The 15,593-nt window shown below is 33.5% G+C and overlaps 1 protein-coding gene across 4 annotated transcripts in view; it reads right to left on the bottom strand.

Moving 5' to 3' along the window:
* LOC147073528 (serine protease persephone-like) overlaps positions 1-15,352 on the bottom strand; it is a 35,492-nt gene extending 20,140 nt beyond the window's left edge. For all 4 annotated transcript variants that reach the window (XM_085944367.1, XM_085944368.1, XM_085944369.1 and 1 more), the window contains exon 1: positions 15,005-15,352. In XM_085944367.1, the coding sequence (XP_085800493.1) occupies positions 15,005-15,068 (64 nt within the window). In that variant the 5' untranslated portion in view covers positions 15,069-15,352. The remainder of the gene's footprint in view (positions 1-15,004) is intronic.
* Positions 15,353-15,593: the final 241 nt, after the last annotated feature.

Here is a 15,593-nt window from a genome sequence, read left to right as displayed (position 1 = left end):
TGATATACGGATTATAAGAATAGTTATGACTCGTCCACATGAGCTTACGGTAAAATAATAATTATAATACATAATAGGTATATTATGTAGATTTATAGATTGAACATTTTTTTGGAAATCAGTGAAATTCGTGTAAAAGTAAAAGAATTTTGGATAAGTAGGTACCCATTAAGGGGGGACATGCTCGTCGTAGGTCAAAATTGAGTTTTTATTATATTTTCAAACCATGATACTGGACACTCCTTAAACGTTATAGATAATCTATTTATATAATTTTGAAGTCTTATTATCCCTCATATTTATTTTAAACATTTAATGACTGCATAAAGTATTTTTGTTACATAAAATAGTATTATTTTAAACCTCTCGCTCTAATGTTTTAGAATATAGTCATATTTCGGTACATAACTGTGCAGTGGTGTTAAGATTTTTTACATTTATTATTTTTTAAACGCATTTATAAAACCATTAGTATAATTTATGACGAGATAATTTTTGTAAAATATTCACGATAAAAAATTATATTGATAATCTCTGTGATCCCAAATTTGACAAGAATAAGGCATTTTATTATTCAAAAATCGGCAAGATTAACACATTTGAAGATAATTCTAAAGATACTAATTATAAGCTATGTCTTTGACCATTCAAGTGTGATAAACATCCTACGAATAATGATTGCTTTATAATAATTATTGACCTAAGAATAAGGTAGTGTTTTTTTGAAATACGCCATTTCTTTTGGCATTCCCCAGTGGTTAAGCTACAACATACGGCCGTAGCCATAAATTGACAAACTATAATTAAAGTAGGTTGGTAAGATGGTTAGAAAATACAATAAAAACTCAATTTTGACCTACGACGAGCATGTGGGCCGTTAAGCTATCAAACTAGTTGTCTTTCTTGCGTAGGTATAATTCAGAACGCTTTCTAATATTTTATAGCTTTCGGTTATTACCGATTAAAATTACCGGTATTGATTGGCGACTTGACATAATATGTGTCAGCACCAAAAACACAAAAAAAAACGCCGGCATACGGTAGCCCTGAAAAGTGGCGCCAAGTATGTACGCGTCACATCCATGTAATTATGAAGTCGGCATGTGATGCGTGATTTGTGGCGCTTCTAATTAACGTTAACGTGGAAGTGGTCGATCTATTCGAAGGGCCAAATCCTACTCTATTGCCGGATAGCATAGATAGTAGCCGGTTACACCTATTACATAGCTATACTACCAATACCATAATGCAATATGTATATAACATTTTGTGTAAATCATTTCCTTATATTATTTCAAAATATTCATTCATTGATATAATTAGTAAAGTTTATACGGAAAATTGGAAAACCGATCGTGCTTCACTATAATATAATTCTTAATTATTATTCTATTTGAGAGGGAAATTCCACAACATTGGATGAATATTATAATACTATTATTTATGAGTTTTGATTACATCTTGCTTTTAGATATGTACCTAAATCTATTTCGTAATTGACTAAAAATGTTAGATCAGTATTGCTGGATCCTCACTTTTGGACTTTTTGTTATGAGGATGACATTTGAAACTATTTTATAAGCGCGTTAAGCATGGTCAAGTTGGTAAACTCCACAAATATTAAGATCGGTGAGTTGCCATTCCTATTATTGACATACGCAATGGCGGTCGTTTTGTATGTTCATCGTGAGTACACTGAACTTGAGTGCAGTTATAAATGGGTTTACACAATTTTTACATGAATTATCAAATAAATAATAATGCCGAAGTGTAGTATTATTGAATGCTTATCAACTAGTAGTGTGAAGTTCTCTGCAAATTAACCTGCATTGCGAAGTCACGTCTTAACCAGTGTACCAGTGGTTTTTTTTTGCTTCAATTAGGCTTTATCTCTATATAAAAACGTTTTTCAACATTAACGAAAATATATTATTAACACCGCTAAGTTGGCATTTCCGATTTCTTAATTAAAGCAATGGATGCATTTTTTAGATACACATTGTTTTTATGCTATTAATTGGATGCTTATCCAGTCATTGTGACGGATTGTCTTTTCACACGTCCTCCAAATTGGCAAATAAATGTCAGTAGAATTCGTGTGAAGTATTCTTCAAATGAACATATTATTGTAATGTAGAGTCACTTGTAACCAAGGAACATAGTTGTAGCTAGAGTTGGGTATTTCACGAGAAAATCTCAATCTCGAGATTTGGGATTTCCAGAAAAGAATTCTCGAGAATTCTCGAGATATCGGGATATTAAAAAAAAACCTGTAAAAATCCTAAAATCAGTGTAAAAACAGGCAATTTCCAAAAAAATATGATTTTTTTTATTCATGTCAGAAGACAAACAAAATAGAAGTAGGAAAACGAAAATAGTTAAAAACATTGCTTATTAATATAGAATTTAAATAAACATAGACTTTCAATCTCTGCGTCTGACAATCGCGTACGCTTTTGAGACACAAAATTCCCTGATGTTGCAAAAATTGCGCTAATTTTGAGTCGACGTTGGCTTAATTGTGTTAAATGCCCCGATCAGTCTTTGAACGTTTTATGTTTCTGTCCACCTTTTTCATTTTTTCAATTAATATTTGATAATAAAGAAATCCCGAAATGTTAAAAATTTAAATTCTCGAGATTCGGGATGGAAAATTTCGAAAATTTCTCGAGAATTCCCCTCGGGAGAATCCCGAAACCCAACTCTAGTTGTAGCTAATCTAATCACTAGACCAGACGTACAATTTGCTTCACTTTCGTATGTTTAAACTCAATATTAAGATTCTCTTCAATATATTTAGATTTATTATTATTTAGACGTTAAAAGGATGAGTGTTTCTGTGAGACTTAATAATTTAGATTCGTATGGAAATCAATCAATTATCATGCAATAACACATAATACAAAAGCTTATTCACAACATATTTTCCGCAATTTACTGTTTCCACAGGTGAACATAATACGTACATTCAAATTTATCAATCGTCTACAAAATGAATTGCCAAGTGGTTATACAGAATAAATATTCATTAGGTTTACGGATTCGATTTAAATCACTGTATTATAATATTTGATTTGGAACACTGATTGGTTAATTAAATAATTCAAGTTTCTTTATAAAAAATAATATTTGAAATAAATTGATCACAACTATGGCCGAATACTGCTCTCAAAAGCTGTAATAATTATTGAATTCGTCCCTTCGTTCGCCGCACTTTATAATGTACCGCCCCTATGCAACGCATGACCTGACTGTCCCCACGGGACGTCACTGATACGTATGTACTAACCCATTTGACTAAGTATTTATATTAAAGCTTATACTTAACAGTTAACATAACTAATGGAACACACAAAATAGCTTAAATGTATCTACATTGTTGTCGTTTGTTATATTGAAATGGTTACCAAATAACAGGCAATGTCGCCACTGATCATGCCCGTAAACTTGTACGTATGCAGTTCGACGTATCACACTTCACCGTGAAATGTTGTATCGGAAATATATGGCCGTATATTAAAGACCGTCCAACCTCTTTGGGTCGTATAGTACTGACATAAAATTCATCTCTAAATAAAACACGGTTCTTGTCGGTTTATCTACACTTTACATGAAGCCAGCAGTAAACAAATTTTAAAAAAATAGCCGATATACTGTATTATTTGTTAGGTTAGGTTAGGTTTTCTTTCTTGAATTTATGAATTTTGCCAAAATCAACTACGAAAATTGAATTAATTTTCATATCGAATCTAATAATAATAACATTGGGGACCGTATAGTATACCGTCATCTTTTTCCGATAAGAAACCTCACGGCGAACTGTGCCACGGTGAAATGTTTTACGTACAATTTACATGTAACCGCCACTGATATAATTACGTATATCATTGTCAGAGAGGGTGTGTAGGTACCAGTGACGTCCCGTGGGGGTAGGTAGATTGATCGTCGCTTGGGGGCGGCAGTTACTCGAAGGGCGGCAAATCGAGGAGAATCATTTGGAATATATAGAAATAGCTACCTAACTCATTTAGTGCTGACAACGCGACTGGCGCGTTTGCATTAGTTGGCCATTAGTCAGCAGTAAATGTGTTAACTTAGTAATAACGAAAATATCTTTTCATTAACAAATTCAGCTCACTGGTTTTTTCGGGTTCGCAATATCTAGTTTACTGCCGTTGCCCTTCGACGTCCTTGATGACCAGAAACGACACGGGCAGATTTGCGAATAATTAGTTTGATATTTTGTTAGTAATCGATCCATACAGAACATTTCTTAGATACTGCAGTCATGAAAGGATGATAAAAATACTGTATAAAAATGGGGCGGCATTTTGGCACTGCCTAGGGGCGGCATTTTATCTAGGGACGTCACTGGTAGGTACCAATACATAATGAAGATGCCCTCATCTAGCATAATGTTACTCATGCTGTTAATGGAATTTTTATCACTTATGATCGTCAGCGGCTTTCTGACGTACACATTGACAGCTGCTCTTATCAAAATATTCACGAGTTGATATTATCATTATTATTTAATTTTGTGGTTTTCCTCCAACGTCTGGTTGAAAATTTATGGAGATAATCACAACCTTCGCAAGACTGGTGCAATGAAAATTCCATGACAGGTAGGGACGTCAGCAAATAGACACTATGGCAGGGGTAGCGAACTTACGGCACGCGAGGTGATTTTGCATGGTACACGTTTGAAGAGTAAAAAAGACCTATAATAATAAATGACAGATCGCATTGTAAAAAATAGCAGGCAAATACTCTTCAAGAATAAGCATTACGTTTAATGTAAATATATAATTGCAGAGGTCGGTATTTAGGCTTTATGCGTCACATATAACCTAACCTAACCTCTTCAGGCCATGCCACGAACCTCTAATTTTGATCGATTTACAATACAATGAAAAAAATTCATTTCAACCCGAAAAAATGACTGCACCAAATAAGAAACAAAAACTTGGTGAAGCCTAGTAGTAGTAATTCTGGCAGACAGTTTCAAAATTGGCGTACCGAAATGTATGGCTTAATTGAAAAAAGTGATAAAGCTATATATTATGTATCCTATATTCTATTAGTGGTATCTAGAGCGTCATATTTTTTTAATAGGATTATTAAAAACTATTTTTCCCCATGAAAAACTGCTCGGCACGTCAGATAGTCGAAAAATAATATTTGGGAAATTTTGGCACGCGTACGTAAAAAGGTTCGCCATCCCTGCACTATGGTGTCAATACTTCTCTTCCGATACGATACCTTTTGTGAATATCCTATAATAGATGATACCGTTTCCTTTATTTGAATTGGAATATTTACATTTTTTTTAAACATTTTTGTTTGAGAATGTATAATTAAATACCTAGTAACAAGCATTGCAGTTAATAATATATAAGCAATTTAATTTCTAAATGAATCAAAAATATCATTTGAATGTGTGAATATTTCGCCCACCTATAGGTCTATTCTATATACAAGGCGGTTATTGGCAGTTACGGTGGTAGTTAGCCGCATTGTGTATAAAACTACGAAGCTTGCAATATAAAAGACATTAAAAGAATAACTAAACAAGACGTTACAAAATATGAATTTGTTAGAGGATCTCCATTTTATTATTACATATTATTTTGAGGTTACGTTTATTATTAAAAAATACTTAAATAAAATAAAAATGTGTATAGCATGAGACATTGGCGCACCCAGGATTTAATATTGGGGGGGGGGGGGGCAAGGAGGAGAATGTAAATTAGTCATATAGGCTCTTTTTCTTCTTCACAGCCTTATTTCTCGATTATCGGTATTTTGTCTATTGCACTCGGTGTACCTACACCATGGTCCCCACATCTAGAAGCGGACCCTCAGGCTAGGATATTTGGGGGGCCCCCCACCTATCGCTAAGATTAAAGGCAGTGTGAAAAACTACATAAACGTTTTTCAAATTAAGGGTACTTATACAGTGAATTATTGGCGATTTTGCACAATTATATAAATAATTGAAAATGTTCATGGGTATGAAGTATAATAGCGCCGCAGGCGACTTTTTTTTACTATTAAAGCTATTTTATGATGTGTGTTTATCTCACTTATCTGGTCAACCCGACACGCCGGGCCCCCCACAGCCCGGGCCCCAGACTAGAGCCCTGTCAGCCCAGCCATGACCTACACCACTCCGGAATTCGGGTGTACACCGAGAATTTTTTGACAGTTCCATTAGGGATTGGGTTTCTAAAAAAACCTGACATTAGTGTTTCGAAATTTTTGTGTTAGAAATTTTTCTAAAAAGGGTGCTGGAGAATTATTACAAATCATTTTTTTGCCGTGTTTTTATTTGTCTAAGCCCAAAGGGCTTTCAATTTCAATGTTTAAAATCAGTCTAATAATTTTCATTTTTGGGGGGTGCCAGGGCCCCTTGCCCCCCCCCTGGGTGCGCCACTGGCATGAGATATTTTCTATATCCTTAAAGATCAGCAAAAATCGCTGTATTTTGGTGACTGTTTTAGCGTTGGTAACATTGAATAAAATATACATTATACTTAATAAAAAAAGATTAACATCTACTTAAATATTTTCCTAAGTTTCGATTTCTCTTTCAAACTGTCACTGGTTAGGTTACCTAAGCAGATTTATATTATTTTTCGTAATGTTACTGGATATGATACATTATTTCTTTTTCTACATTTTAAATTCACTAGTAGACTACATCAATGGGACATTTTTTAAGAGTATAAACTTTAAAAATCGTCACTAATATTTTGAGATATCTGCATAGTAAGTATGTTGGTGACTTTTTGACATTTGACACATAAGTGAATATTTCAAAAATTAGTTGATATAGGAAACAATTATTATTGAATCCAGATATTTGCACCCTACTGTTCCAAACTCGAAATCACCAAACAAACTTGGGAACTATTTTTAATAATTGTTCATCATTTTACAACGTTTTTATTAGCTCCTATTCTTGTTTGTCCGATGGTTGTTTGTCCAGTACAAATCTTGCAATCGATTTTTAACTAACTCCCCGACTAGCTATACATTTGAAACTTTTAGAATATATCAGAACACGTTGCCAATGCATTATTTTAATACTTTTAGCTATCATTAAGTAGAATTGAATTCATTTTCAGTTAATTGTTTTGTATGAAAAGTTATTTCGGAAGGAATCCGTAATCCAATCCACTATTATTGGTTGCTAGGGGTTCGGGGTCCTAAATTATTAATATATACGTGCGTTACTACGGAAATCAAAATGAATGTCAAAATGACATTTCAGTATTATTTCTATCAAGTACAAATTTTTTTGATCGTTTAAGCTAGTCAAGTCAAGTTTATATGATTCAACAGAAAATTTAAAAAACGTTGTAAATAAAAAGTTATTTTTATCTTGTAATTATTTAAATTATGTATTAAAGAATATTACATCATATTTTAGAAGTCGTCTATTTTCTAAAATTCTAAAAGTTTCAAATGTCTAGCTAGTCGGGAAGCTAGTTAAAAATCGATTGCTAGATTTGTACTGGATAAACAACCACCGGACAAATAAGAATACTACCTAATAAAAACGTTGTAAAATGAATGCACTTATAATAACGTGTTAAATCTGATTTTAAATAAATATATTTTAATACTAATTTATTGAGAATTTTCTATTCTTTTTCATCTCGTAAGACTACAATTTTATTCACATAAAAATTAGAGAACACTTCTGGACTCCATAATTTTTAATCAATATATCAAAACGTGTGATACCGACTTTGAGATTAGCCAATATGTACAAATACAACTCATTATTTCCGTACGGATACTATTTTAACGACGGAGATTATAATCATAGTTACCAACTTTGTCGATTTTTCATTATAATATAATATTGTCTCACGGGTTTATTTAAGTTTGACGTTTGACAGAAAAGACGTCCATTCTAAAAACAACTTGTTTAAGTACGCAATTCAGTAAAATTTTATACAAAAAAAAAAAAACCACCGGCTGTTTTAATTATATATGCAATAATATCCTTGTTGCCTTGAATTCAATTAACGATTCTAACACATCGTTATATGTGTGTCATTTGATTACCAATTAATTTATATTAAAATGATTTTAATGCCTTGTTGAGACCAACATACGTACATCAGCTGTCAGTAAACAAATAAGCCTTGTGCGTATTTTAAAATATATTAAAAAAAACTGTTTACAACCATTTTGTATTACTGTACCCTGTCACTATCCAGAATCGGAGCATAGAGCAAGTTCTTCCCGCTATGTAGATCACATTTTAGCACCGTATTCTATAATATATAATTATTTGGTACTGTTCGGTTATCAGAAATACAGCGGAAAACACATTTTGAAAATAGCCCATAAACTGGATTATCCCTAACCCAACCTAACCTAACAGCACCTTTTTTATATTCTGTAAGGATCAAATGTTCGTTCAATGTGTACGTGATATTATGTGTTCTGTATAACGTGGCATTTTACTAGAGCTAAAGGTCTCGACTTTTGATCTTTGAGAATCGATGTGTTCATAGAATCTTAAGGATAATAATATACTGGTACACTCGAGTTCATGAGTTGATAAGTCAGTCCTCGGTGATTGACGTAATCATGAAGAGGCACTTCACGTGGCTTGGCCATGGGATATAGATTCCATCAGAGTGCCTTAAGGCTATACCTCAGTTGAGGCATGGTCTAAAAAGATCGTGGTTAGGCGATGCGCGGATTGCGGGTCGCGGGTGCAAATGACGCATGTCAAACGAAATATAATTTGTCATACAAATCCAACATGTGTCCCTTTAATATTCTGTTTATTGTTCTATCAGTAACGATAGTAATATATTCATTGACATGTTTTCTTTTTAAAGTAAATGGGTAACGTTTTTAGTCATCTTTACACAATTTAAGAATTAATACCCCCGTCGCCATCACGAAACAAAATGACGTATTGACACCTCGGCGTTCGCTCTCAGACTGCCAGCGAGTCCAAAATTTCGTCGCGCCTATAGTTGAAAATTATTTGCCGTTTCACTGAAGTATCGCCTTAAGGATTCCATCACCGTGTGATTTACTAACAAATAAAGCAAGTGGCTATATTTGGGGGATTTTTAAAACTGTTTCTTCGGGAGTACGACGCGTGGTCTTTGGCGTGTGGAGCGATACGAGTGGATGGAGCTGATGGAATCCTTCATCTGGCAGTAAACCTAACTCCAGATGATGATAATGCTAGTTAGATGCTTATCGACCATTTGCAGTTTAACTATGTGTATTCAATTCTAAGCCATGTTGGAGTGCCATTATTCATTAATTATTCATTTATAGCATCAGGTATTGGTAGTTTGTTATGACACCAGGACCGGTTTCTCCAAGAAAGCCGTGGAAAGATGCAGCATACTGGCAACATCGTTAAAATACCAGTTTCAAGTTTAAATAATTTTAAACTTGGCCTAGAGGTCGCCGGGAAATCGCGCCGACAACATGAAATTAATTATAATTCCAATTTTAATAATATACGCGATCGGTTGACTTACTGTTATAATAATATTATAACGTATGGTACATATAATATTATATCGTGTTTGAAAAATGGTTGTTATTAATGTGATAAAAGCGAATCAATGCTAAAATAATACATCAATGATATGATATGTTTGCACTTCAACATTATTTAAAAACTACACAGGGTTATTCACTGTCAGAACGAGTAATATATATTAAAAAAAAAATGTCAATGAATCCAACATGTTAAAGTAAAAGTGATCGATGTTTCTTAAAGTGATAGGTATTTGAAAATTGAATTAGGTATGCATTAATATTCATTGCCAAATGATACTATATTGAAAAAAACCTTCTAATATATAGATATAGATTTTGTACATATATAATATATGAAAATGGAGCTGAAAAATTTGTTATTAAAAGTAAAACAAATGAATACTGGGTAGATATTAAAAAATAAGTATAGGGAAGCAGACAAGGGATTGCTCGAAAAAGAGACAATCGTTGGACAAATTTAGTAATCCAGTGGTATCCAAGGTAGACCTAGAGCAGGGGGGGGCAAACTTTTTGGATGGAGGGCCAAATTCAAGAATTCAAAATGAGTGGCGGGCCGCAAGTAAAATACCATTTTTAGATATACACTATTTATTATCACGAAAAATAAACATTACAAAAAAATTAATTAGAAGAACGAAACTGTTTTTTTTAACATTTTTTAAATTCAGGTGTTAATTTTGTAGTTGATATTCTCAAAACTGCTTGTAAATGGGCATCGGAGATATTTGATCGTAAAGAATTTTTATTGAGGTTCATGATCGAAAATGTTTGTTCACATATATAGGTTGATCCAAAAATAACGAACATTTTTCTTGCATAATCTTTAAGTTGGTCGAATTTGTCTGAATTAAGGGCTTTGTAAAATTTGGAGATTTCTTCACGACGATGCAATTCTCTTAAATCAGTGTCACACTGCAGATCAATAATCTTAAGTTGTAGCTCTGTCGGTACACCATGCCCCCCACATCTTGACGCGGGCCCCGAAGCCAGGGTCTTGGGCGGGCCCCCTACCTATCGCTATGGTTAAAGGCAGTCTGACGCTCTCCAGTATTGTTTTTCAAATGGTGTTCGAGGTCAAATAAAATTCAGTGTAATTTAGCGATTTTTTAACACAGTATTTCTCAACACGTCCCAACAACTATATGTTTTAAAATGGTAATAAGTTAGAAGTAAGCTAGCGCCGCAGGCGACTTTTTTTTGCTATTAGAGCAAAATTAAGATGTGTGTTTATCTCATTTATCTGGTCGACCCGTCACGCTGGCCCCCCCCTGAGCCCGGGCCCCTAGGCTAGAGCCCTGTCAGCTCCCCCCTTGTGGGGGCCATGCGGTACACTATCAATATCTATTGAAAATGGATTGCGTACTATTGCTAAACTTGACTCAATTTTTTGGAAGTCACCAAATCTTTGTGAAAAATCGTCATTCAGAGCTTTAATAATTTTACCATATTATTCAAATTTATATTCTGGTATATTCAGCCACTTCAAAGTTGGAAAGTGGTCCACGTTGTTATTCGATATTTGTCGAAGGATTAACTTGAGTTTTAATTGAAATCCAATCAAACTTTTTACCATATCATGGGCATATATTTTTTTTCCTTGCAACGCGGAGTTAAAAGTATTTAAATATGTCACGATGTTCAACGTCGAAAATATTGGTTACATAGTGTGAGACGAGACGCAAAAACGTACCTACTGAGATAACACATTTACGAAACAACAAATTCTTCAAATTTTAATCTATTGTCAATATTTCTTAAAAAATTATAAAAAAGTTATTCGTAATCAGAAGTACAATTAATGATGGCGGGCCGCAAAAAAATACCCGGCGGGCCACATGCGGCCCGCGGGCCGCAGTTTGCCCCCCCCTGACCTAGAGGCTGCTGGATCGATGAAATGACAAGTTCTGCGAAAGTACGTGGCAACGCAATGCACAGGACTGAGAGAAGTGGAAGCAGCTTGAAGAGGCCTTCATCCAGCAGTGGATAGATTCAGGCTGATGATGATGATTAAAAAACAAAACGAAAAGTTGGATTTCTTTCATAAGAGAGTTTTAAGAAGAATTTTTGGGACTATTAAAGTTTTATTTTAATTTTAACATGCCACGATATTCAATTATAGTAGTGTAGTAGTGAAACAATCACAGAAATACCTATCATTGAGATATTCATAAATATACATTGTGACACCACATGGAATTGAACGCGAAAGCATCAATATATTGAAATAATAAGATGTCAGTGTATTATGCATTCGACTATGGAGGTAGTCTAATGGTATTTGATGGTAGAGACGTTGCATAATATACTGATGTAAGATTGTGCTGGATCTGCTGGAGAAATAAAATACCTGGCACCATGGCTCCCACATTCTGAAGCGGGCTCCCAGGCTAGGATGATTGGCGCCCCCCCTACCTATCTCTAAGAGTGAAGTCAGTGTGACGAGCTGCAGTAGCGTTATCCAAATATTGTATTTCTAGCGATTTTTTTATATTTTTAATATGTACGAGTACATCCATTTGAATTATGGAGTTGTCGAGTATCGGCACACAGTAAGAAATTGCAGGGTATAACCAAACTATTAGAGCAAATTTGTGATCTGTGTTTATCTCACTTATATGGTCGGCTCGTCACGCCGGGCCCTTTCTGAGCTCGGGCCCCCAGGCTAGAGCCCTGTCAGCCCTCCCTTGCACCTACTAGGAAAACTGGCAATGTGGATAAAAGACACCAGAGATTGACGTCGTTATATTTAAAAGATTATACGACGCTCTGCTAAAATAATTGGAAAGCGGAAGTATCGTCCAGGATGGAGAAACATGCTAATTGAAGCAAAAAGGAAGCTCCTGTCAAGGGGTTTGGACTAAAGAATAATATGTAGTATTACAGATTCACTTGTAGAAAGATTTGCCGAGACCACTGTCATAAAACGCCTTTGTCATAAGAAGAATAATATTATGTAAAATCGCAAATAACAGTGCGCAAGTAATAATTATTATCGAAATCAAGACGTCAAAATTGGCAACCATTTTTTAGCCATAAATTCAACTTAGGTATACTAAAATAGTTCTGGAATCACAATCAAATGAATACAAAAAGTTTAGTCTAAGGGTCAATGATGCTTGAAGTAGGTTTTTATATGATAATATAATATTATATATTATTATTATATTATCGTCAAATAGTTAATCAAAATGTTAGACGATTTTTACTAAAAACACAAACTAATTGTATTGTATAAACATAAACAATACAATCGCGGGAATTAGTTTCAAATTTGTTCTTTTTTTTTAAAAAAATGTTTATGTTCTTAAGTCGACACAATAATTAGACAGATAATAATAAAAAACTATAATTGTATGATACGTATCACAAATTAAATTAGTGTTTACACACGAAAAAAATTGACCTTTTCATAGATACTGTGTTACAGTGGCGATGGGTGGAGGTAGGCTGTTAAGATCCGCGATAAATAGTGGACGTCAGTCATACGTATTTGTTTTCATTGAAATAAGACTACAATTAATTTACAGATGGTGTTGGTTAGTTTATAAAATTTATGTAATCCCTGCGAAAACCAAGACATAATAGATAATAGTCAAAAAATATCTAAAATTATGCAATTTAATCGTACATAACTTTGAATATTTTATAGATAGAATAATATGTTTTATATATTACTGTTTGGTTGAGGCAGGGCTTAATGAATTAAAAAAAAATAAACAACAATATGCGTAATATGTGTTCTTACTCAAACGAAAACAAATGAATGAAAAAGTGTGCACAATTTGTCGTATCGCCCAAAATATACCAAAACTATTATGGTTTGGTTTAGGCAGGGTTTGGTTGATTTTTAAAAACTAACCAATACCATCTGTAAATTGTAGTCTTAGTTCAATAAAAACAAATATGTGTGACTAACAAAGTTTAATATGCACTATTTATTGCGGATCTTAACAGCCTACCTCCACCCTTCACTGCTGCTGTGTTATATTATTTTAATTTGAATGTTGGATCTTGTTAAAGAATTTTTGATTAACATTGTCTATTTTGAAGTAATATTGTCTATGCAGAATTATTCCACGGTCGCTAAGAGAAATGACCATCGACAGATATATAATATATATGAGGCTTTCGCGTTGTGGCTTTATAATATGATTTTTAAAATCTCCAGGGTCGATCACATCATTAATGAAGCGGCGGTAAAATGAGGAAATTAATTTACAGAATTGACACGTTTTGTTGCTATTAATAATAATTAGTAAACGACGGAGAACTTCGAAAATATTATCATAATGAAACGAACGGTAGAAAGTAGATTGATTATATTATTATTAAGGCTATACTTCAGCTGGGGCACGGTCTAAAACGATCGTGACTACGCGACGTGAAGATTGTGCAAATGACGCAGAACAAAACATAATTTGTCATGAAAATTCAATATGCGTCCATTGAATATTATGTTTTTTGTTCTATTAGTAATAAAAATAATAATATATTCATTGACATTTTTTCTTTTTCAAGTAAATGGGTAACGTTTTTTAGTCACGATACAAAACAAATTGACGTGTTCACAGCTCGACTTTCGCTCTCCGATTGGCAGCGAGTCCCAATTTCGTCGCACCTATAGTTGAAAATTATTTGCCGTTTCACTGAAGTATGCTCAAAATTATTGTAGGAAAAGGTTTTTGTTTAGCTAAGAAAATATCTCAGTCTGGGAAATGTTGGAGAATTACTGCGACTGCCACATAGCAAAGAGATGTAATGTACTTGCTACGAATTGGTTGTAAGCCTTTCATAGAAGACGACCAGCGGTGAGTTTCGTTGATGCAGATGACTAAAAAGAAGATTTAAAAGGGGGCCCCGAAACAGTCAAAACCAGTCATACAATTATTAAATCACAGATGCCAAGTAAGCACTTGAAAATTTTTTCATCAAAAGGTCCTATACAAACAGATACGTTATAAATAAAATAAGCCACTAATATTATTATGTGCCATGGCTGTCATCTTCAAAATTAATCGGAATAATAGTGAATAGATGCATTGATATTTTTACTAGATACGTTGGTAGTTTGAAAATATGGTTTTTATTTATTTTTTATCCTGGGGGGCCTCAAAGTCAGTCTGTGCCTCGAGCCTCTAAGAAGAAATATGTATTTGAATCCAGCGCATTGGTCAACATGGCTAATTTAATATTATGTTGTAGTAATTTTTATTATACAGCTGTTATTATCAAAAATTAAATTATCAAATATTAATAATTAAGTTGTGTTATCTATTACAAACTTTAGCTACGCAGATAACATTTAGCAGAAATTCAACAATGCTGAAATTGTTAGAGTTAAGATAAAAGGTCAAGTAATCAAAAGATGTCACGTAATGACACTTTCAAAATCACAAACAAAATTGATTAAAATCGAACTTATTTGTAAATTAATGTAAATTATAATTACCATCGATTAAAGTTGTCGCCAATCCCAAAATAAAAGGAACCAAAAATGTTAATTTTTTATCCATTTTAAATTTGTTTGTGGTCAATTAATTAAAAATATATTTTGACACTTCCTCACACTTCCAAAAAAAACACTGCCTATATATTTAAAAAAAAAAATACACTTTTCCACACAAAGAAATGTTTAGTTTTCACTAATAATTATTATCTGTTAATAATTAACACACCACAGAAATTTTAAATCAGTACAAATATGTTTTACACATCACAATGTCATTAAAATAACTTGTTTACGTGATTTTTAACAATGTGGCAGACGTACAATCTCTTCGATGTCTTATATTATACTAAATGAACATGATTACATAGTTGACGCGCGTATTTATAAGTCGTCAAACGGGGGGACATGTCATCGGGCGCCATCTTGCTTTTGGAATTGCGGTCTCTGTTCGAATTTTAAACTTTACCTGGTAAATCCCAGATTTAGTGGATATTCGAAATCAATAAACAATGCCGTCTTGCATTAGTCACTTATATTGTCTGTGGTAGATAGTTACCTACATTTTTACAACGTTTTTATTAACTCGTAT

This window comes from Rhyacophila brunnea, unplaced genomic scaffold, assembly GCF_057557595.1.
Source record: "Rhyacophila brunnea isolate RB1 unplaced genomic scaffold, BYU_Rbru_1.0 scaffold_17, whole genome shotgun sequence".
NCBI classification, from domain to species: Eukaryota; Metazoa; Arthropoda; class Insecta; order Trichoptera; family Rhyacophilidae; genus Rhyacophila; species Rhyacophila brunnea.
This window is presented reverse-complemented; position numbering and strand designations above follow the sequence as displayed.